The 25,460-nt window shown below is 40.3% G+C and overlaps 1 protein-coding gene across 1 annotated transcript in view; it reads left to right on the top strand.

The window, feature by feature from the left end:
- Window positions 1–25,460, top strand: part of rab2a (RAB2A, member RAS oncogene family) — a 72,467-nt gene that overhangs the window by 35,354 nt on the left and 11,653 nt on the right. Inside the window, exons 5-6 of the mRNA XM_048529346.2 lie at window positions 2,519–2,611; window positions 3,971–4,082. Of these exons, the coding sequence (XP_048385303.1) occupies window positions 2,519–2,611; window positions 3,971–4,082 (205 nt within the window). The remainder of the gene's footprint in view (window positions 1–2,518; window positions 2,612–3,970; window positions 4,083–25,460) is intronic.

Here is a 25,460-nt window from a genome sequence, read left to right as displayed (position 1 = left end):
ATTGCAACTTGATGGGTATAACTTAAACCAGCAGGGAGTGCCTCCACTGTTTCCCATTGGCTCTAGTTTTGCTGAGCCACTTTTCCATACTTGGTCAAATGCTGCCCTGATTTCAAAGAAAATTACTGTCACACGACATGAGAGGTGTGCACTGAAAATTGAGCCACCCCTTTCCATGAGCTGTTATCAATGCACATATTATCAATATAATCACCAAAATGGTTAATTTGCCTGTCTTTGACCACTAATTAAGATCAAACTAAAACTCCATGTTTCACCAATAAACAAGAAAGCAAAACTTAATAACATAATTTTATGTGGGAAAATGGGTTATTTGATCACTATTGTGCAAACTTAACTGTATCTTCTTTAAATTGGGTGCATGTAAAAGATAGGCAAAAGAAAGCAAGCTCTGTGAATCTCCTTCAAACCATGGGAGTTGAATGAGGTGACTGTCTTGTGGCTGTGGGTACTGGTGATATCACATTGTCAATCTCCTGGGGTCTGCAACAATGTTGTGGTTGGCCAATTGGACCTGGGCTTTTGTTTGGACTGGAAGTTTTTCTTTCAGTGTTTCACTTTTTTTCCTCCACACTGGCAGCATGTGGAGGAGCAGAGAGATCAGGCAAGGAAGATGCAATATGTAAAGACTATTTTTTTTTGTATTGTGGACAGAAATGGCAAAAGAACTGCTTTGAAAACCAAAGATATTAGAAAAGATGGCTGTACTTTTAAAAAGCAAATTACCTGACATTCACTGTAAATGATTTTTTCACTGTTTGATTAAGCAGTGGGAGAAGACCTGCAAAAGGGCTGGAATCAGGGGGTATACACAGTGAATTTGGCTGGAAACAAGTAGCTGACAACTGCTCACCTTTCCATAAGCCAATGACCAAGGCTTTCTGCCTACCAACAACTGAGAGGTTTGGCTCCTAAATAGCTACACAGTTTGTAGGTATGAATATTTGGTCAGAAGCCATCAGACCTCCAGAAAGGAAAGTTTTATGTTTTCCTTTTTACAGCAAAAAATTACTTCAAGTCTGAAGGAAGCCAGTCCCCTCATACCTCCCCCAATCAGGCATTGGTTAAAAGCTACAGCTTACAGTCAGCTAGACATTTTTACATATCAGATTGTTGCTGTGTGCCTACTGCAAGCAAAATTATCTGGAAAAGGAAGATTTGGCAACAGTAAGTCCTGACAAATCAAAAGGATCATCTCCAAACTGTGTGGACAGTCACCATTGAACTGCCTTCCCAGTCTTTCCCTCCACCTATAACACTTCCTTTGTATGTAGGAGGAGTTAGTTTTAATGTGAATGAGCAATTAAAGAACTGTCAACTTGGGCCTAATTTGTGGAGTTTGGTGTAGTTTTAAAGAAGATCTTGAACATTTGTGCTGACTCCAGAATAGCTGGGCTTAATTCCTTTTTATATGCCAGCCTGTGTGGTGTAACAATTATTCTTGCATAATAATATGATACAGGAAAGTTAGGCTTGGCTGAAGGACTTGGGAGAATGAACAGGTATCCAAAGGTATTTTAGAGCAAAGTAGGCTTTGAAGATACTTTTGGAAGAGAGCAGTATGACTTTGACTGAAAACTATTAATCGGATTGGGCAGTGGCTGGGGGTTGCTTACAATGATGTAATGGTGTGTCTGAGAATGGAAAGATAGAGGAAGTTGAGGATGGATTTGTAAGGGAAAGCTGTAAAGTTGGATTGATTTTGTCATTTGCCAGTCGTAGGTGTTGGAAGCTTCAAAGAGGTGTCGGAGTACAGTGGGTTTTTAAGAAATTAAGCTTGGAATTGATGTAGGGCACTGATTACTTGGTAATATGACAGTGGAGTGTATTGTCCAAGATTAATTTTATGATGCAGACTTCTGTTACTTTAACTCAAAAGTACGCTGTCTGTGAAGTTCACTTGCTGGTGGGAGACAAGCAGGGCATATTTGTCCTGGCTGATTACCTGATAGTCTCACATGTGGCATGTCTTGAGTTGAAAATGGCAGCAGAAGGGTATGTTTGGCTGAAAAATATAGAACCTAACCTCATGCTTATGACTGTTCCCCACTGAGTGTGACATCTGTGGGTGTCATAGATTGGACTGAAAATTGAGTCTTGGGGTAGGTTAAAACAACCACTTTACTTTTTTGTGGGAGAAGTTTTTGGGGTAGATAATTGACAAACTGAGATGTTGTATGATCAGAGGGGAACAGAAAAAGGAGGAAGTGGGTGATGATCAAGATTACAGCAGAATAACCAGGGAAGAATGGTGTACACTGTCTTTTACCAAGTAGTTTACCTGTTGTAGTTGGGATGAAAGCCATTGGAGCAATTCCAACAAATGGTTGGAGAAACAGGATTGGAGTTGGCATTAATGTGTCTGAAATGGAGATCAGAAAAAGATGAATAAAGAGTCAGGAATTTGCAAGTTGGTTTGCATTTAATGCTAAATGTGTGAAAGCATGCCAATTAACATTGAGGTTTAAAACCTAATTCCCTATTTTTGTTTTCATAGGCGGGACACCTTCAATCACTTGACAACTTGGTTAGAAGATGCTCGCCAGCATTCCAACTCCAACATGGTCATCATGCTCATTGGAAATAAGAGGTATAATTTTGTGTAGTGATCTAGAAAGTTAGCAAAAATTGGCACTGTTTTTGACTATGGATCCATGACAAAAAGCTTAGAATAAGAATAATATCCTCATGTTTTCAACACAGGTCTGTTGTGTCTGTACCAGTCTCTCCTCCTTTCCCCGTAGTTATTTTGTTTCCATTGAGGTTTCCTATTCAGTTCTGTTTTGAATGGAATTTACCACCATGCTGTTTTTCGTGACTCTGAACTCTTCAAAAGTAGTAAGTAAAAACAGAACTGTGGATGCTGTAAATCAAACACAAACAGAAATTGAGGTTGTAGACATGCTCGATGAGTCTGTGGGGTTGGTTACAAATGTTTCATCACTGCTAGATAACGTTATCAGCCTGCCTGTGAAGTGCTGGTGTTTTGTTCTGCTTTTATTTACGTGCCTCGTAAATAACAAGTGGGACAGAACACCAGCGCTTCACCGGAGGCTCACCGACAATTTTACTTCACAAGGTGATGAAACACTTACAGCCACCCCCACTGGCTCGGCAAGCATGTCAACAACCTTGTCTATGACCTGAGCTACAAATCTTCTTGAACTTCAAAAACATAAGTTGCTGGAAAAAGCCAGCAGTTCTGAGGAGGGGTCATTGGACCAGAAACATTAATATTGATTTCTCTTCGCACGTGCTGTGAGATTTGTTGAGCTTTTTCAGCAACTCGTGGTTTTTGTTATCCATGAGATTGATAGCTGTGGAAGAGAATTACAACTAAATCAATTCTGACTGTGGAAATTAAGAATGTGACTAGAAACTGAATGTAAAAGATGTCTTGGAACTCTCTCTACAACTTGGCAGAATACCACAAATCTGACTTTAATGAGCTTCACTATATAGATATCATGCTTCTTATGTGTTCTAATTGAAAGGATGCCAAGAAAATGCAACAATTTCCCACCTCTTGGCTATCTCTTATAGTAAAGGAGATCGAGTTTTCTCAGTCCAGCTGAATCCTTGAATTTTGTCGTAAATTTTGTTTAAAGTATGCATCCTTTAGTTCATTTGATGATTGTCAGGGATTGTTCTGATCTCAACTTTGGTTGCTACTAGTGATGTTGGATGAGTTGATAATATGCCATTGTTGGTCTGAGATAAGAGTAATAAATTTGTCAAATCCTTTTCTAAAGGATTTATATTTAGATGCCGATATTTTGTGAAAAGTCTGTAATAACAGCGTCAGCTGTTTATGGTTTTTTTGGTCTAGGCTGCATGTGCTGAATATTTTATGCAATTGCATTTTGACATGAAATGCCTTCAGGAGGAAGTAAACTGGAAAAATGAGTGTTTTCTGTTTTTAAATATTGGCAAACACTCTGTCTTACAGTGACTTAGAATCAAGACGAGAAGTGAAGAAAGATGAAGGGGAAGCTTTTGCAAGGGAGCATGGCCTCATTTTCATGGAGACTTCTGCAAAGACTGCTTCTAATGTTGAAGAGGTAATATAAAGTTAGGAATTTACTGAGTAGGTTAACTTCTATTTTGGCAGTCATCTCTATTAAATATGCAATACTTTGGACTAGAAAGCTCTGAGCCCATGTGACTTTTGGGCCGGCCTCTCTCAATGATACCGTGGAGAAAGGAGCTTATCCACTGGCCCGGTTTTTGTATGTGATTTTTTGTTTTTAAATAAAACTATTTTATCTTCCAAATACATAGTTTCAATCGTTTTGCCCGAGACGGGGCATTTTTGGATAAAGTAATCTGATGCAAAAATGCTCATCTGTTCACCTTGATTTGACTTTTAATATTTGTTAAGACATATCTACTACCTTTGAAGATCAAATAAAAGAATATATCCATAATTTCTAAGACTCTTAAATCAACTATAATTACACTTGTATTGAATGTCAAACTAACTACAATGCATGATGAATATAATGTATAATCAGTGGCTTTCTAGGCCACTATCGTTGCTAATATTTACAAAAGAAAATAATTCAAATATGGTGTGGAAAACTGAATACAATATTAATAGGCATTCTGAATTTTAAAATTTTGTGACTTCAGTGGCCATCCCAATATGGATTGCCTTAATTTGTATCCTTGATGCAGATATGGTGTGTCCTTACCTGTTCTGCCACTGGTTGTGATTTCAGTTTATATCTGCTACAATATATTAAAATTATTTTGAATTTTGATCTTGATGCTGGGAAGATTGTTGCAAGAATTGGCACATCTTGAAGGGATGTGCTGCCATTTGTGCAATATATTTGCTGTTTTGGCATGCGTTCTGTCGAGCGTTCAGGTAAGCAAATATTGATGTTAATTAAAATACAAGTGTTATGCAGTGCAGATGTCACACTTCATAAATACCATCTGTCATCTGTTGTCTTCAGGGCCATCAACGTTTGTTTATTTTTGTGTGATGACCAAGCTTCTCAGATTTTATTCTATGGGGGCAGCACGGTGGCTCAGCGGTTGCTGCCTCAACGCCAGGGACCCAGGTTCGATTTCACCCTCCGGTAACTCTGCAAACTCCACACAGACATTCTCCCCGTGCGGGTTTCCTCCCACAGTCCAAAGATGTGCAGGCTAGGTGGATTGGCCACGCTACATTGCCTGTAGAGTTCAGAGGCGTGCAGCTTAGGTTGGTTATCGGGGAATGTGTCAGGGTGGGATGCTCCAAGGGTTGGTGTGGACTTGTTGGGCCGAGGAGCCTGTTTCCACACTGTAGTGGTTCTATGATATGTAAAATTGCTATCGTCCTCGTTAACCATAGGGCTGCTCTCATCAGAGTTTGACATCTGGTGGTTAAACCTGAAAGTCACCGTGCTTCCGGTGAGGGGCGAGTTTGACGGAGAGTCTTTCTTGGTAACCTCAGCTGCTGTGGGAATTGAACCCATACCGATGGAATCACTCTGCATCACAAACCAGCCATCCAACCAACTGAGCTAATTGACTGCTGCTGGTTAAGGTGTAGACCTTATAGAAAGCCTTGTTTGTGGGGGATGATGGAGGAGGTGGAGGGGGGAGGAGAGGCAATGTGGGGAAAGATGCATGGCCAGTCTTTGTTTGAGAGCTGAAGCAAGAATGTTATTTCAAAATCTGAGGCACTGATTGAATGAATGCCAAGTTGAGAGATTGTAGAAAAGAATTGGAAATATTGAACTAATACTTAAGGTTTAGTTAGCTGAAGGATCAAGAAGTCAATTGTTGAGAATTTACAGCAGAGCCTGGCCCTACTAAATCCTTTTACTATTTTGGAGGTGACCCAAGGAAACTTGGGTGAAAATTCAGAAATAAAAATGTTCTACAAACAGGATTTGTCATTCACATATTGCCTTGTTGTACTTGTAAATTTGGTGCATGACCATGATAGCAAAATCAGCAGAATAAAGATACTTGTCTTAATTCTTTAAAAGTGCTCTGCAAAAAGATCATGGTATACATTCAACAGTTAGGATCTGGCAATTTTATTAATTTGTTAGCATTTCAGAATGGGTGCAAATGTAAAATTTAGATTTTTAAATTGGGAAATAAGATGGGCTGAAAATTCAAGTATAATTATATGCATGTCCATTTTAGCATCTTTAAGTAGTGGCACTTCCACTGACAAGCAGGCAAACGAGGTCTGACCAACCCAATCATGAAGATTTGGTGCTTTAGGTCATCTCATGTGCAAGTTGAGCAAGAATTCTGAACATAAGTAAAGATTTAAATATCCAATGAATCTGTCCTTGAGCTCTGCTGGTTAAGGCCATAAGTGTTGAGTTGTGTCAGCCAAGACGAGTATCTTCTGAGCAAAATGCAAGATTTGTAGTCAGGAGTCATATAGCACAGCCCACCGAGTCTGCACCATCAATAACTATCACTAAAAGTGTGCCAATCCCAATTTCTTGCACTTCTGTCATATCCTTATGTTATGATTTTAAAGTGCTCATCCAAATCTTTTAAGCTTGTTAGGTTTCCAGCTTCCAGTGCATTCCCATCACCTGAGTGAAAATTATTTTTCTTCTAAATCCTCTGAATCTCCTGTCCCTTACCTTTTTAACTATACCCCCTCATGATTGACCCCCCTCAACTAATGGGAACAGCTGCTCTCTTCACCCTATCGATACCCCTCATAATCATGTGCACCTCGATCATACTCCAACTCGGTTTTCTATGGTCTGAAGAAAACAATCCAAGTCTATCTGCTGTCTCTTTTATAGCTTATTTGCTCCACCCCATGCAGCATCCTGGTGAAGCTCCTGTGTATCCCTACTAGTACTATCAAATCCTTCCTGTAGTGAGGTAATCAGAACTGCATATAGCACTCCAGTTGTGGCCTGACCAATGCTCTGTACAACTCCCACATTGCCTCCTAGCACTCATACTCTCATACAACTGATGAAAGCATGTGCCCCGTATGCTTCCTTAACTATCCTGTGTGTTTGCTTTACTGCCTTTAAGGATCTGTGAACAATTACCCCAAGATCTCTGTTCCTCTAAGATACCCAGAGACCTCCCATTCACTGAATTTGCTTAACATTCCCCCTACATTATCATCTATGTATATAATAAACAATGAGGGTCCCAGTTCTCATCCTTGCAGTACACCACTGAACACCAGCCTGCAGTTACTCATACAGCCTTCTATCGCTACCCTTTGTGTCCTATTACAAAGCCAGTTTCTGATGCATGTTGCCAGGTTTCCATCGATTCCATGTGCTTTAACCATCTCAATCAGTCTCCTACGTGGGACCTTGTCGACAGCCTTGCTGAAATCCATTTAAACTTCATCCGAACTTCCGTCATCCACGTACTTGATCACATTTTCAACAAATTCTAGCAAACCTGTTAGACTTTGCCAGAGGGAGGTCAAACCCAATTCACCCATGCCTTTCCAAGTGGGTATTAATTCTCTCCTTCAGAATTTTCTACAATATTTTCCCACTGATGTGATAGTAACTTTCTGGTTCATCTTTGTCACGCTTCTTAAAGTGGAACCCCATTGGCACTTCATCTGTGGCCAGAGGAATTAAAAATTTGTCAGAGTCCTTGCAATTTCCTGCCTTGCCTCACCTAGCAGTCTGGAGTGCAGTTCATTTGGGGCAGGGGATTTGTCCATTTGGAAGCCCTTGTTTTCTGTGTTAAGCTGGAGTTCTTCACTTCCTTTCCTGAATTCTGTACCTATGTTCTCCTTTTCCAGTGTGAAGGCAAATATTCATTTAACACCGTTCCAAAATCCCACTGCTTCACACACAGGTTGCTGCCTTGGTCTGAACTGGGCTCGAATCTTTGCCTGTTCGACCTGATCCCTTGTAACGTATTTATGAAGTATCTTGGGATTCTCCTTTTAATCCTGTTGGCAATTTAATTTTCATGGCCCCTCTTTACTCTTATAATTGCCTTCTTAAGTTCCCTCCTACACCACCTGCATTCCTGTCTGGCTGCAGCTGAATTGCTTCCTTTGGACTTGATAAAAACCCTACTTCTCTTACTCATCCAACACTGAATTGCCCTAAACACCAAGGGTTCATGTCAGACCTTTACTCTTCCCAGCTGCTTTCTGAATGCCCCCAGCTATTGCTGTTGTAGTAGACATACCCACAAGGAGTTGTTCCCAGTCTACTGTGGCCAGATCCTGCTTTATTTTAAATAAAATCTGTCCACCCTGCATATGTCTGCCTGCCTCTCCTTCAGCCCCCCCCCCCCCCCCCCTCGTCCAGTTTGCTACTGCTACTCACTTTACTTCCCCCTTCCATGCCCTTGATGGCAAGTCCGCCCTTGGGTGCCTCCACTGTCAGAGTGAGGCCAAACTGGAGGAACAACACTTAATGTTTTACCTTGGGAGGTTACATCCCAGTGGCTTCCATGTTGAATTCACCAGCTTCAAAATCCTTCCAACACCACCCTTCCACAGCCTTATCCCATGTGTTCCCCCACCCCGGCATCCTGGAGTTAGTGAAGTGCCTCGGATCACAGTTGCAATATATGTTAATAACTTGGTTGAGAAAAGTGAATGTACAATAGCCAAGTTTGCAGATGACAAAACCGCAGTGAAGGCAAGTCCTGAGAACGACAGGAATCTGGAAAAGCTTCTACCCCCACATGTAACTTGCTAGATGAAAAATATTATGGGAGAATGAGGTTATGCACTTTGGCAGGAAGAATATGTAATCTGAATATTAGTTAAATGAGGAAAAACTGCAGAAAGCTGCAGCACAGGAGGATTTAGGGATCCTTATGCATGAATCACCAAAGGTTAGCAGGTATTAAGGAAGGCAAATACAACATTAGCCTTTGATTTCAAAAGGAATGGAGTATAAAACTATCGAAGTCTTGCTAAAATTAGTCAGACCAGACCTGAAGTACTGAACATTTTGTTCTCCTTACATTAGGAAAAATGCAATGATGGAGGCAATCTAGAGAGGTTTCACTCGGTTGATTATGATAGAGGCACTAATCCAAATGTGTGCCCTCCAAAGCACTCTTTGCTGCAAATATTCCTGATTTTCCTACCTTGTGTTCCATTTTCTGACATTTTAAAACACCAAGTATCCTGGGAATGTTTTATTCCTGACCATAGCCATCAAGCAACCATGTCTCGAATGGCCTTTCGATCAACCTCACTGACCTATTTGTGCCATTTAATTCAGATATATCTAAATGCTACATTTATCTAAATACATGTATTTTTTTTAATACATGTATTTAGATAAATGTAGCATATTTTATTTATTATTTTCTTCACTGATGTAACTTTAGTCATTAGTGTTTAATGTTACAGCCTTTCTACCTTCCTGAACATTCTATTCTGGATGAGCAGATGTTTCCTCAAACTAAATATTGAGAAAACCTCTGAACCATTGTCTTCAGCTCTTAGGCATCAAGTCCATTCCTCTCCTGTGATTTTTTTTTTGCAATCTTGGTCTCAAATCTTGCGCCAGTGAGTTTGTGACCACAAGTTCACAGTTACTGAGACTGCCTGACTCGTCTCTGCTTTGATTTGCCTGATTCTTCTTCAATGTCTTTAACTATGTCTACAGTCAATTATTCCAACTGGCTGTCTGCGTATCCTCTGTAAATTCGTTGCCTAAGTCCTTGCGTCAAGATCTTTCACTAATCCCCTATTAACCTGTCTAGTTGAGCAGTGATATTTGAAAATATAAATTTTGTTTTCAAATCTCTTTACATTTGCAGTTACAGTATTTAACAGGCACCGAGATGGATGCACGAATAGGAAGGGTTTAGAGGGATATGGACCAAATGCTGGCAAATAGGATTAGGCTTATTTAGGAATCTGGCGTGGACAAATTGGACCAAAGTGTCTTGCTGTGCTGTACATCTGACTCGATGCTGTAATCTCTGAGCCTCAACCATCTTGTCCACACTTATTTGTTGTGGTCTGATGAATGTATCTAATATTTGTTGTTCCACCTTTGCTGATCTTGTTTTCAATTGCTAAACCCTAAGCTTTGAAAATCTGTTTCTAAACTCGTCTACTAGTACCTTTTTTAACATGCACATTATTGTAACCTCTATGACCAGGCTTTTGGTCATTTACACTTAAGTAACCGTATGTGACTTGGTGTCAGATTTTTGATTTGATGCTTCAGTGAAGCACCTTGGGATGCTTTTGTTAAAAATACAATGTAAAGTCATGCTGCTATTAAACTGTTCATCTGCACCTAAATTCCACTATGCTGCGGCCTTAGTTTTAACATCTAATGAACTAACTTTCCACATGGACCTTTCATCCACCTCCTTGCATGCCTAATTGTTTGTTCACCAGTATGCTGGGTTAAGTGGAGCCCATCCTGACTGATCAGCTCCTGTTTTCTCAGTATGAACTGACATTTCTTTCAGCAATTCATTCAACTCTGATCTGTCTGATTCTGTGCAAATATGTAAATTGTTTAGATTGTAAACCAGAAAATGTTTGAGATCTGCTTCAAATGGCATCCTAGCTCCATACCTTTTTTCAGCAGATCCTCATTTCTAGTTCTAACCATGTGGACCATGAGAAATGGTACTTGCCCTCTCCATCTTGCTGTTTCAAATGGCAAGGTGGCCCCATTCCTTGCCAGAAAAACAGTATTACCTGCCTGGTACCATACAGTAATACAGCTTTCAGAATTCCCTCTTTGAGAAGAGAACAGTATTCATCTCCCTTTTTTACAGATTATTTACAGTTCCCTCCTGTCTAAGTCCTCTCACCTCAGTGCCTCCGGAATCATTGTTTACGCATCCATTCTGCAGACTTTCCTTTGTTTCATTGGATAGCGGCAGACCTGATACTCCACCTATGCACCTGTGCCCTTTTAACCTGCCTGAGTCACCTTTTTTAACGAAGTATGGAGCTGGATGAACACAGCAGGCCAAGCAGCATCTTAAGAGCACACTCCTGAGATGCTGCTTGGCCTGCTGTGTTCGTCCAGCTCCACACTTTATTATCTTGGATTCTCCAGCATCTGCAGCTCCCATTATCTCAATCACCTTTTTCTTCATTACCAACCAAACCTGTGTTGCTTTCTGGGACAAAATGCTCAAAGTCACTGACACGCTCACCCTCCCAGATGCAGCACACCACCAACTCCACTGTCATCTCCTTACAACCTTATTTTGTACATTACAATAATCTAACACAGCTCACTGGTCGCTTGTATATTTTCCCTCCCAAGTCTAGTATGGAAAGAATTTTAAGAAAAACTATTGGCTCTGGATTTTTTCTTAAACAATTTCTTTCTATTCTCTAGCTCACGTTTCTCTCTCTTTGCCTCTCCCCTGCCTCCCAGCACCTGCAGTACCACCACCAAATCGCCTTACGATTCTACAGTCACCCATGTGGTGAGAAGAGAATAGATCACTGAGTTAAGACTAGTAGTTGGGTGAAATTTGATTGACATTGTCTTAACCCACTTGAAATATGTATACAGTGAAAGAGTAGATTCAAGCTGTTTCTGTCTTGACAAAGTTGATCATCTTGCACCACCCCCACCCCCCATTGTAGAACTTCTAAATGAAATTTACCTATTGGGGCTTAGGCACTTTTCCTTCTAGAATATTATAATAGACTGATCAAAACTTTACTCTCTGGGAATGTTTGTCCCATTTTCTTTTAAAAGAAAAAATCAAACAGTACTTGTTAAAATAGCCATTTGTTGAGGTTAACACTCAACAGCCTTCATTTCTAAATTGGCCCTGAACCCCTTGTTAAGCTGGTGTTGTATATACCACTTATTAAAAATCCTGCCAGCAGAGGTCAGTATTTCTCACTAACTGTAAAACCAGTTTACCCAAACTATATAGCATGAACATCTAATTGTTCACAATTTGCTGGTGAAATAAGTGATCAAACATATGTTCTACTAATCTTGACCATAAAATGGTCAGCCATCACAATGCTTGTTGGTTTTCTATTAACCATGGAAAAAAAGGCATCTTCAGTTGCTCCAAGTGTTTCTAAGGCATTTTAGTTTGCACTGTCCATGTAAAATTTACCACAAACTTAGCATTGGTATTTCACGAACAAGGTCCCTTTAATAACTTGATTTGGGTTTACTCAATGCCACTTTTTATTCTTCCACATGATACGGGTATTATTGGCTAGACCAGCATTCGCTATCCATTCTTATTGCCCTCTAAGGTGGTGGGTCATCCTCCTGATGGGGAATGATTTGACCAGTGTGGTCACACTCCTGCAGATAACTTAATTATTCTAAATTCTTTTTTCATTTGCCAATTGCCTTTCTCAAACCAGTCTTTCTTATATAATATCTGTACTCTAATTTGGCTAAATTCATTCCTTTTTTATTGTTCCCTCTGTTCCTGTGTCGCTCCTTAGCCTTCATTAAAGGGCTCAAGTGTTGGTCCCATTGCTCAAAAAAGTCCCATGATAATTTGCAGCACCATTATTACTTATTGCAAGTTACTGAAAGTCTAACTGGAGCTGAAGGGTGCAGATGAGATCCCAATTCAGCAAATCCTGGAGATCTCTAGCTTTGCCACTATCGACTGCATCTAAAAAATCCAAGTAAACAATATCTTCTCAAGTGTGTTAGAAATTCTCCTGTAACAGGAAGCAAAGGTATGCCATTTAGCCCCTAAAGTCATTCTAATCATGGCTGAGCATCTATCTCAATGCCGTATTCCTCCACTTTCTCCATAGTCCTTGATGGAGTGCCTCACAGGAGACTGCTGAGTAAGGTGAGGGCCTATGTTCGAGGTGAGCTACTGGCTTGGATTGAGGATTGACTGTCTGACGGAAGACAGATGGGATAAAAGGCTCTTTTTCGGAATGGTAACCAGTGACAAGTGGTGTCCCACAGCCTTCAGTGTTGCGGCCGCAGCTGTTCACCTTATATATTAATGATCTGGATGAAGGGACTGGGGGCATTCTGGCGAAGTTTGCCGATGATATGATTATAGGTGGACAGGCAGGTAGTACTGAGATGGGGAGGCTGCAGAAAGATTTAGACGGTTTAGGAGAGTGGTCCAGGAAATGGCTGAAATTCAACGTGAGCAAATGCGAGGTCTTGCACTTTGGAAAAAAGAATACAGGCATGGACTATTTTCTGAACGGTGAGAAAATTAAAAAAGCCGAAGTGCAAAGGGATCTGGGAGTGTTCGTCCAGGATTCTCTAAAGGTTAACTTGCAGGTGAAGCCTGTGATTAAGAAGGTGAATGTAATGTCGTTTATCTCGAGGGTTGGAATATAAAAGCGATGTGCTTCTGAGGCTTTATAAAGCTCTAGGTAGGCCCCATTTAGAATACCGTGTCCAATTTTGGGCCCCACACCTCAGGAAGGACATACTGGCGCTGGACCGTGTCCAGCTGAGATTCTCTCAGATGATCCCTGGAATACTAGGTTTAATGTACGATGAACGGCTGAGGATCCTGGAATTGTATTCATTTAGAGTTTAGAAGGTTGAGGGGAGATTTAGTAGAAACTTACAAGATAATGTATGGCTTAGAAAGGGTGGACGTTGGGAAGTTGTTTCCGTTAGGTGGGGAGACTAGGACCTGTGGGCACAGCCTTAGAATCAGAGGGTGTCAATTTAGAATGGAAATGAGGTGACATTTCTTCAGCCAGAGAGTGGTGGGCCTGTGGAATTCATTGCCACGGAGCGCAGTAGAGGCTGGGACATTAAATGTCTTCAAGGCGGAGATCGATTTTAAATTCTTGATCTCACAAAGAATCAAGGGCTACGGGGAAGAGTGCAGGGAAGTGGAGTTGAAATGCCCATCAGCCATGATTAAATGGCAGAGTGAACTCGATGGGCTGAATAGCCTTGCTTCCACTCCTATGTCTTATGGAGTTGGTAGGCAAGAAATCTATCCGTCTTTATCTTGGACTGAGCTAATGGCAGCCCTCTGAGTTAGAGAATTCCAAAGATTTGCCTGACTCTGAAGAATCTGCTTCATGTATTACACCTAATAGTGGCTTCCTGTTTGTTCTGAAATTGTCTTCCTTGGTTCCAACCCCCCCCCCCCCCCCCAAGAGTTTGGAGAGAGCTCATTTTATGGATCAGCTCTGTCTATCCCATCAAGAATCTTGTAGGCTTCTGAGATTGCGCCTGATTCTTCCAAACTTCAGACTACAGGCCCATTCTCCTCAATCTCCAATCTTGAAATTGTCTTACCAGCCCAGTAATCAGCTCTAACAAGTATATTGTTCCACTGCTTTCTCTTGCTGTGGTTTCACAAACTAACTTTGAATTATTATGTAGCTATTACCTTCAAGAAAAATGTTCTCAGTTTGTGTTCTGTCCCAAGTTACCAACTGTATTTTCAGTTTGGTGTTTTCTGAAAGCCTTGTCCTCCAAATCTATTCAGGCCCATAGCAATAACATTTCAGTGATAAAGCACTGAAGTAACCAATTTGGTCTTGTTTGTGTGTGTATATATTAGTAGCAAGCTGGAAATTTTCCCATCTGAACTCCTTATCACTCCTGGTGGCGGTGTCTAGTTCAACTGTTTAGAATATTTCATTTATTCCACATTGTGGAATCCATCAGAAGCAGGCTATTCTGGAGTTGGTATTCTGTAACCAGAATTAGAATTTGATTTTGTCACATGTACTGAAATACAGGAATAGAGCTTTACGTCACTGTCTTAGAGGAAAGATTATTGTTCAAAGGGAAGTGTGTAAAGATGATGTAGGAGGATGTTGCCAGGATGAGTAGGCCTGAATTGCAGGAACGTGTTGGCCAGGATAGTATCCTGTTTCTTGGAACATCGGAGAAATGAGGGGTGACCTGAATGAGGTGTATAAAATCATGAGGGGCATAGACAGGATGAATGCGCATAGTCTTTTATTCGCAGATAGGGATTTGAAAACTAGAGAGCATATGTTTAAGGTCAGAGGGCAAAAATTTGAGGACGACCTGAGAGACAACCTCTTTACTCAGTGTGTGTATATGGAATGGGCTGCCAGAGAAAATAACTCAAGCAGGTACGATAAGTGTCCAAAAAAAATGTTTGGATAGCTACATGGATGGAAAGGGTTTAGAGAGATGTAGAACAAATGTGGGCAATTGGAACTAGCTGAGTGGGCACCACTGTCAGCATGGACCAGTTTGGGCCAAAGAGCTTGTTTCTATACTGTATTACTGTCACTCAGTGTACAAAGGTACACCATAAGTACAAAATTTTAATTTATTTTCTAAGTTCAAAGTTTATCATTTACAGCCCTAAGGTCCTCCTTAAATGGGATTAATTAATGAGTTCAATATAAAGAATCTTCCAGGGATGAGTGATTTTTGTACATCATGCATTCAAACTGAATTTGAAATTAAGCAGCTGGAGCCCCATACTGGTGGGAGTCTGGAGTTAAGCAAAGCTATTTACGTAAACATGAGGATAGATTTAGCCTCAGTGAACCGGGTGGGAAGATGAAAGACTAGGGCTGTTGATGAGCAGTGGCAACTATTTAAGGAGGCATTCAGTTGCTGCCAACTTATTCTTCCTTAATTGAAGATATTTAAGAGGGGGCAAGATCATCTATGGCCAGGCAAAGACGTTGAAGATAATATAATGCAAAGACAAAAATTAAAGAGTGCCATGTTTTAAAAGCAAATGGTAGGCTGGAATATTGGAAAATTTTTGAATATCAACAAAGTTACTTAAAAAGCCATAGGAAAGCAATGGTAGCCTATTTAAAAAGTGCAAAATTTAAAAACGGAGAACAAAAGCTTCTACAAGTATATAAAAGGGAAGAGTAACTGAAGTGCATGTTGATCATTTGGAGAATGAGACTGGAGTTACTGTGGAACAAAAATGGCAGAGTCACTAAATAATTATTTTGCTTCAGTTTTGATGGAGGACATTAGTACCATCCCAATAGTAACGGAGTGCAGAAGTTATAGAAAGGGGAATTTAAAACAAAAATCATCACCACTAGGGAAAATATATTGAGAGAACTATTAGCATTCAGGTATATTCGCAAATTCCCTGGATGTAGGAAAGGTTCTAGTGAATTGGAAAAATGCTAATATGCTTTTATTGAAAAAGAGGGAGACAGTGTAGGAAACTACAGACTGGTTAGTTTAACATTTTTGTTTGGAAATTGTTAGAATCTGTTATTAAGGATGTCCCAACAGGACATTTAGAAAGTCAAAATACAATCCGTCAGAGTCAGCACGGTTTTAGGACTGGCAAATCATGTTTGACTAACTTGCTTGAGTTTTATTTTGAAGGCGTACAAGTAAGATGGATTTTGGAGAACCTGTAGATGTAGCATCCAGAAGAAAGTTGATAAGGTGTCGCACAGAAGATTTAATGCGCAAGATCAGATCACATGGGCTAACTAACAGAAAGCAGAGTTAGGATAAATGGGTCTTCTGGTTGGCAAAGTGTAAGTTGCAGAGTCCACAGGGTTCAGTCCTGCATCTCCAAACTGTTTACTATCTTGATTAATGACTTGGATATGGGTGTAAAAAGTACTGTCACCAAATTTGCAGATGACACTAAAATAGGTGGGAAAATAAGTTACAATGAATGTATAAGAAATTTAGTGGGTATGGATATGTTAGGTGAATGGGCCAAAATATGGCAGATGGTGTTTAATATGGGTATGTGTGAGGCTATCTATTTTGGTTAGAACAGCTTCAGTTATAACTTTGGTTAGAAGACATGGCTTTATCTAAATGGAGAGACACTTCAGAATGCTTTGCACTGGGATCTGGGTGTCCCTCTGCATGAATCACAAAACTAGTTTGCAGGTACAGCAGGTGATGAAGGCAAACTGAATTTTGATGTTCAGTACTAAAGGAATAGGATATATAAGTAGGGAAGGGTTGTTGCAACTGTACAAAGCATGAGTGAGACTGCACCTGGAGTATTGTATACAGTTCTGGTCCCCTTACTTGAGGGTTGTAGATGTAGTGGAGACAGTGCAAAGGAGGTTCACTAGATTGATTTCAAAGATATGGGTTTTGTCTTGTGATGCCACATTCAGCAGTTTAGACTGATACACCTCTGGAGTTTAGAAGATTGGGAGGAGATCCGTTTGAGGCAAATAAGGTGCTAAAGGTGATTAACAAAATTGATTTAAGATGCTTCCTCACGGGGCAATCTAGAATGAGAGATCATAGTTTGAGGTTAAGGGGGTAGCAGATTAAATCTGAGGTGATAAATTACTTAAAGGGTCCTGAATCTGGATTTCACTACCCCAGAGTGTAGCGGATGTTGGGACATGGAGTAAATTTGAGAATGTGGTCAGATATTTAATTTAATGGATTGAATGGTTACGAAGAGAGGGCAGGAGAGTGAAATTGAGACCAAGATGAGATCAACCACATTCATATTAAATAGTGGAGCAGGCTCGAGCAACTGCATTGCCTACTATTCCTAGTTCTATTCTTATACTAGAATCAAATAAGTCTACCAAAATTTTATGTATAAATATTTTTTCCAAAGCAGTAGAAGTGGGTATACTTTGTCTAATTCTTAAAGCATATTTGAGTTCTCCTGTATTTCTGGACTTGGGATACATTGAATTGTAGTTAGTAAGGGCCTGAGTGTCCTAAGTTGATAGGAATGAACAGAGTTGAGATATGCTGCTAATTTTACAAAACTGAGGCAACGACAAAAATTTGATAAAGGCTTTTGAGATTATGAAGGAATGTAGTTGTCATAATTAGAGGGTGTATGAATTAATGACTCATTATCAATGTCCCAAATCTTCTATAGTGAAGAGAAGAATGGAGTTGTTTGAGCTTGGCATCCTTTTTCATAGAGTAGCTGAAGCAAACACTAATGTACACTTCAACAAAGAGTTTAGGTGAGTTTTAAAAAGTGACATACAAAACCAGTATTAATCTGGTTCATAATATATGGCAGAGAATTCCAGATTTTAAGCCCCAACTCTTAAACTATCAATTTCAGCAGCAATTAGGAATCACTTTACTTCATGTAGTAATTTTTTGAACTAGAATGTTAAGAAAATTTTACACCCTCTGATCAATTGCTTAGAGTAAGTATTGTAAAGTGGGCAAATTGTTGCCTTCACGCATTTGACTACCCTTGTTTGCAGGGATGAGCTGAGTTGTCGTTACTTGGTCATTTACCTTAACATAGAAACAAAATAGGTATGGGAGTAGGTCATCCTGGCCTTCAAGCCTCCACCACCATTCAGTATGATCATGGCTAATCATGCAAATTCACTCCCACTTTCTCTTCATGCCACTTGATCCCTTTAGCCACAAGGGCTAAGTCCAGCTCCATCTTGAATATATCCAGTGAACTAGCCCCAACAGCTTTGTGGTAGCGAATTTCACAGGTTCACCACTCTGAGGAAATTCATCCTCATCTCCTTTCTGAATTGCTTACCCTGTATTCTTAGACGTAGTGTCTTTTAAATTTTATTTTATCTGCCATCACAAATGGACTCATTCTCATTTAACTTTTTTGAACGCATTTCTCTCAGCTCACTTTTCAGAGCTATTTTTGAATCTTAACTGGAACATTTGTGCACACAATTCATTGTAGCTGAAGTGGTTAATTGTGTGAACAAATTTGAAACATTTGGCTTGGTTAAGCATAGCATATTTGTGTGGTCTTCTACCACATCAAACTTTGCAAAGTATTTCACAGCCATTGAACTTAGTTTGAAGTGTAGGTAACTGTTGTAACATAGAAAAACATAGCTATTTTGTGCACAGCAAGAGCCCACGAGCAGCAGCCAGATACTGCTTTAGTGAAGAGTAAATAAAACTATTGGCAAAACCACTTTAGGCAAGTGTTCAATTTAATTTGGTTATGGTGCTTGAGTGAGATAATGTTGGGGTGAATGCCACTCGCTCTGCATTTTGAGTTCACCTGGGATTACTGAAATGCTTGTATTTGGGAAGGCTTGCAAACAGAATCATGTTTGCTGATAAATTCTGTATGATGGGTGGAATGATGTTCTTCATGGACGTTGGTTGTTCTAGTTAGTTGGGGGTGCGGGGGGGGCTGGGGCTGGGAGATTGTGGAAACAAGCTCCTTTTCTCAACAGTTTGCTGATTTGTGACCATGACAGTCGAGGTGGTAGTGTTCTCTGCCATATATTAAGAATTGAGGAAAGAAATGATTGGTCAGCATTCCATTTCCAGATGACTCTAAGAAGAATGATGCAAGTTGTCATCTGTATAATAATAGTGACAGCGCCCACTGGTCATTCAGGGAGTCTGTTACTGTGCCAACATACACTCTTTTACATGCATACTGTGACCTGGAGCTATGGATTAAGATAGTCAAGGCTTCAACTTTATTTCCACCACATGGCTGACCATGAAATTGTTATCAGCTGCTTTTAGCTTTATACTGGAAGGTTTTGCAGATTGATGATTAACCTGTTTGCTTTGTGAACACATTTCTTGGCCTTCAAGTCCTAGGGTAAGACTTGAACTTGGGAATACTTGCTCAGAAGCTGGAGCCCTATCACTGTTGTAAGACCACCTGTCATAGTAATGCTGCTGTGCTGGTAAGCCAGAGGCTTAGACTTGGAGAAAAAGTTTCAGATGTCATCAAAACATCTGGGGGATTTAAAATCAATTAATCTAGAATTTTAAGAAAAATTACTAGTCTCAACAATATGATAACTGTCTGGTTCATTAATTCCATTCTGGCGATGAAGTTAGTTTTGGTTCAGCCTGGCCTTTGTTGCTCTGAATCCACAGAAGTGTTGTTGAGTTTTAACTACCCAGTGAAATTGCCTAGACAGTCAGTCTTGTACCAAACCATTTAGAAAAATTAAAGAATAAAACCAAACGAACCACTTGGCCCAGGAAACAACAAAGGTACCCCCAGTTTTTTAAAGTAGTCCATAAAATATCCTGCCACATTTCGAGAACTGCTTTACAGACAAGTTGAGCAACAGCTTGGCACAGTCATGCTCACCAAATCATTGGTTGAAAGATGAATGTCCCTGTGGAGCTGAAGTCCCACTTGCGCACTGAAGATGCTTTCTAATGTGTTAATTATGTAGCACTACCAGCATGACAAATAGGATAGATTCAGAACCCCTATAACAGCTCATCAGTGACAATAATCTGGAATCACATGCTGCATACCTCTCCCTCACCCATTACTGTCAAACTAGGGGACTGTCCTACCTTCGGTCAGGAGGATAGAGCATGAAGAGTAGCACTAGGTATGTTTGAGAATGGTGATATTTGTATACACTAAAATGAGTTGTCCACGTCCTGAAGCTACAATACAAGATTTACATACAGTTAAAAGGCAGTGTGTCCTGTAGACAGCCAGAAGATCCTGCAACTGGCTGGATGGAAATAGAATTCTTCACTGGCTGGAGTCTTACCTAGCTCGAAGAAAGATGGTTGTGGTTTCTGGGAGCTCACCCTTTGTAGATGTTTGTCAGGTTAGTATCCCAGAGTAAAACATCTTCAGCTGCTTTATCAGTGACCTTCATTTGAAGGTGGAATATTCAGTCATAATCATTGTGCTCAGTTCCCTTCACAACTTTGCAAGCACTGAAGCAGTCTTTGTCGCGGTCGCGTTAATTATGGACTTTGCTCATTAGTCCAAGTTTGAACAATGTTTGCGTTTTGTGCTGTGAGTACCAGACAATATTTGTCTCCAGCCAGATGATCTGACCGTTTGACCATGTTCCCTTGGCATTCACTGGCATCACCATCATTGAGTCCCACCCTCACCAACATCTTGGTTACTATTGATGAGAAACTTACCTGTGCAGGCAGCATGTTACACTGCCAGAGCAGGTCAGAGACTGGGAACCACACAGTGAGTACCTCGTCCTGAATCTGCAAACCTCATTCACCGTTTGAAAGGTGGAAGTCTGTAAGTCTACTTGAAGTATAGTTCCAACAGTGCTGAAACTTTAGACCATCTGAAAAACTGCACCAGCTTAAACGTTTTCACCAGTTCAGTGAAAATTGTACAGCAGTGTGTGCCATCTGTAAGATGTACTGCAGCAACTCAAGGTTCCCTCTAAACCCAGAAGATTGAGGCAGCAGACGCATAGCAACAGTAACACACCACCTTCAAATTGTTCATTGTCCTGTTAACTGTCCTTTCACTCAATGGCTCAGAATCCCTTTCCTAACAGTATTGAGTGTAATTTCACCACATGCTGAAGCAGCTTATTGCTGCATCCTCTGGCAATTAGGAATGTGGGCAATAAATGCTGCCTTAGGGTCTTGTACACAGACAGTGCCCGAACCTCTGGGTTGGAGTTTGGATTCATGTCACACCTGGCCCAGAATGTCATCAAACTGTACAAATAGGTAGAGTCTTGACAAAAAAAAAACTGAACTGTGGGTCCTCGGGAGGCGATGGCCTAGTGGTGTTATCATTGGACTGTTCATCCAGAGACCCAGATAACGTTCTGGGGACCTGGGTTTGAATCCTGCCACGGCAGTTGGTGGAATTTGAATTTAATAAATATCTGATATTGGATTCTTGACCATTAGAATCTTATTGTCGATGCTGAAAAAAACTCATCTGGTTTGCCAATATTCTTAAGGGAAGGAAGCTGCCATACTTAGCTGGTCTGGCCTACTGGTGACTCCAGACCCACAGCAATGTGGTTGACTCTGAACTGCCCTCTGGGCAATAAATGCTGCCTAGCCAGTCCTCGTTCCATGAATGAACAAAAAACAAAACTGAAAGGTTGAAATTACTAGAGAAATTCAGATCTGACAGCATCTGTGGAGAGAGAGCAGAGTCATTGTTTTTTATGTTGAGTGCACTGACTCTTGTTCAGAACCATATTTCTGAAGGAGTGTCACTGGACTTTGAAACATTAACCCTGCTTTCTCTCAGCAGATGCTGGCCAATCTGAATTTCACCAGCAATTTCTGCCTTTAAATGTTAGCTTTGGCAGAAACACTTCATATGGAGCGATCACAGAAAGTGGATGTCAAATGGGATCTGTTTCTGCTGCAGTATTCTCTAATTATTCTCTAATTTTTAACTTCTAAAGAAAGAATATAATGCAGCAGACTTCTCTCAGACCTGGAGATCCAAGTGGCTATGGGAATGAGAAGTTGCACTGGGGAAATTAATGGGTGTGTAAATCCCCAAGACCTGATGATCTACATCGCAACATGTTGAAGGAGGTGCTGAGAAATGCAGTTGATGCATTGATTATTCTCCAGAATTCAATGGATTCCAGCTTGGTTCTTATGGATTGGAAGACTGCGAAGATTACCACACTAATAAAGAAGGCAGTGAGTGTGAAAATGGGGGCCGACAGCCCTGTGAGCCTTGTGTTAGTGGTTTCAAAAATGCTGAAACGATTTATCAAGAATAGGTTAAATAGACACTTGGAGGATGATCAGATTGCACACGTTCTGCATAGAATTGAGAATGCAAATCATGTGAGGTGAATCGTGGAGTTGTTTTGAAGATGTTGCAAACAAAATTGTAATTGAGAGCAGACAGTGTAGTATACATAGATGTTCAGAAGGCTTTTGATAAGTCTCCCGGAGAAAGCAGATTTTTTAAAAAGTTAAAGCAGAAGGGATGGGCTATGTATAGTCATGGATTAATTATTTTGTTAGTCGGAATAAATGGATCATTCTCGTTGCCAGGCTGTGACTAATAGGGTACCACAAGGATCAATATTTGGGCCCTAGCTGTTTGCAATACACATCACTGATGCAGAGGTGGGGACCTAATATTATAATTCTAAATTTGCAGGTAATTTTCAAACCTAAGTGGGCATGTATGTTGCGGAAGATATAAAGTGGTGTCAGGAGGATTTGGACAAGTTTAATGAATAGACCAGAACATGGCAGATAGAACATAACATAGAAGAATGTGAACTTTCATAGGAGAAACAGAACGGCAATGTATTCCTTGAATGTTAAGAGATTGGAAAGTATAAATATTCAAAGGGTTGTAGGTGTCAGTTATACAGCATTGAAACAGACCCTTTGGTCCAATATGCCCATGTTGACCAAGTTTCCCAATCTAAACTAGTTCCATCTGGCTGTGTTTGGCCCTACCCCCCTCAACGTTTTCTGTTCATGTAGCTGTCCAAATGTTTTTTAAATATTACTGTACCTGCATTTACCACTTCCCTGGTGGTTTATTCCACATACGAACTACCCTCTGACCAAAACTCTTGCCCCTGAGGTCCCTTTTAAATCTTTCTCCCTTCGCCTTTAAAATATGCCCTCTAGTTTGAATTCTCCTATCCTAAGGGAAAGATCTTTGCTATTAACCTTATTTATTTTATGCCCCTCAGATCTTATCAGTCTCTATAAGGTCACCCCACAACCTCTTGTGCTCCAATGAAAAAAATCCCAACCTATTCAGCCTCCTGTTAAACTCTCCAGTCCTGACATTGCTCTGGTAAATCATCTCTGCACACTCCAGTTAATAATCATCTTCCTGTAGCAGGGTGACCAGAACTGTACATAGTACTCCAAAAGTGGCCTGACCAGCATTCTATACAACTGCCACATGATGTCCCAACTCAGTGGTCTGAGCAATGAAGGGAAGTATGCTGAGTGCCACCTTAACCATCTTGGCCAACTGTGATGCATCTTTCAAAGAACTGTGTACCACTTTGTCAATAAATCTCTGAAGGCTAACGTGCGGGTACAATGCGTTATTAGGAAAGCTTGGCTAGAGTGTGTTTCCAGAAGACTTGAGCGCAGGAATTTTGCGTCAATTGTATAGAGGCTTGCTTAGATGGTACCTTGAACTGTTTGCAGTTTTAGTCTGCATCTCATCAAATATTGCAATGGTGGGACTGCAGCAGAAGTTCACCAGACTTGTTCCTGGAATGGCAGGTCTGTCTGGAGAGAGATTAGGCACATGGGGCCCACGTACTGCAGAGTTTTGGAGAACGAGAGGTGATCTCATTGCAATCTGCAAAATTCTTTGTGGTGGACAGTGTAGTTACAAATGCTTCACCTGGTTGGATAATCTAGAACCAGGAGGCACAATTTACAGCTAAGGAGAATGCCGCTTGGGCCCTGGCTGAGGAGTAATCATTTTTAGTCATGTGAACCTTTTGGAATTCTCTAGTAGAGGGCTGTGCTAGTTCAGTCTTAGAGTACGTTTATGGTAGATATTGACAGATTTCTGATCACTAGTGGCATACTGGCTTATTGGGTGAAGTAGATGACTGTTATTGGTGTTGGATCAGCCATGATCATATTGAAAGGCAGGTCAGATGGCCTGAATGGCATACTTCTATTCCCAATTATCTAGTGTATTCTGTGACCTCGACATGCCATTGGTTTTTAACCAACAAAGTCTTCTGGAAATGTAATCCTGTAATTTAGGAGACAAGGCAGCCACTGTGTGTTTGCAGCAATCTCTCAACTAATATGTCCAGATCAAATCATCATAACATTCATTCCTCCTTGTAAATACGGGCCAGAACACAGGGTAATCCCTATACCATTCTTCAGAATAATGCCATTATGGTCTTGCATCCTCACTTGGGAGAATAACAGGGCCTTGTTATTTTAGATTTAAGTATGAAAAAGTGACCATTAGGTGTCAAAAGTGGCCACTGGCAAATTGATGAAACTGAATTGGAACAATTGTGGATCCATTGGGAAATCATCAAAGAATGCCGTGTTCATAAAACAGATTTTAATGTCATAAATTTGATCCTTTAATCCAAATTTGGCTGAACATCTGCATATTATACTCAATTGTAGTAACCTCTGTGTTTTGCCTCTGGCAATGAGCAGCTTTTCAAACATGTCAGACACATGCCTAATTGAAATGTATAATAATGTAAGAACTCATGTCACAGGTTCTGTCATACACACTGGTAGCTAAGTGGTTGTGTATATAAACTTATCAAAACTGAGTCTGGGGACTTTAAGCATCATGGTTTGAGTTGCCGTGTGAATAACTGACTTGCAGACCCCTATGTGGAATTCAATCTGTGTAGAAGAATATGGAACTTGAAACTATAATTTCCAATTAGTGCAATTTGTAAAGTCATTGGGGTAAAGTATATATTATTCAAAACATTAGGTTTTTTTTTTACAGAGAAGCATTAACTGAAATATGGAAGTATTAGGTTTAGCACTGGCTGGAAGCCAAATTCACTTATTCAGAATCCAAATGTATTTGAAAGCATATCATTCCCCAGGGTACCCTACAAACTGGAATTGAGGTAAATTCTTGATTTTTAAAATGTACCTTTTTGATTATTCAGTCTTTATTAATATCCATAGGTTATGACAGTAATGACTGACCTCAATAATGCAGTCCCAAATAAACACTTTTATTGCTGGAGGCAGAGTGAAGCATAAAATTGCATACCTCTGTTTGGTAGAAAATGCAGCTGTTTTGACAGGCCCTTTTTTAATTGCATTAAGAAGTTGTCCTTAACACACCTGTTGATATTCAGCACCATTGCTATAGTTAGAATTATAAGTTTACCAATC

This window comes from Stegostoma tigrinum, chromosome 5 (assembly GCF_030684315.1).
Source record: "Stegostoma tigrinum isolate sSteTig4 chromosome 5, sSteTig4.hap1, whole genome shotgun sequence".
In the NCBI taxonomy this organism is placed as follows: Eukaryota; Metazoa; Chordata; class Chondrichthyes; order Orectolobiformes; family Stegostomatidae; genus Stegostoma; species Stegostoma tigrinum.
Note: the sequence above shows the minus strand (reverse complement) of the source record. Positions and strands in the feature narration are given on the sequence as shown.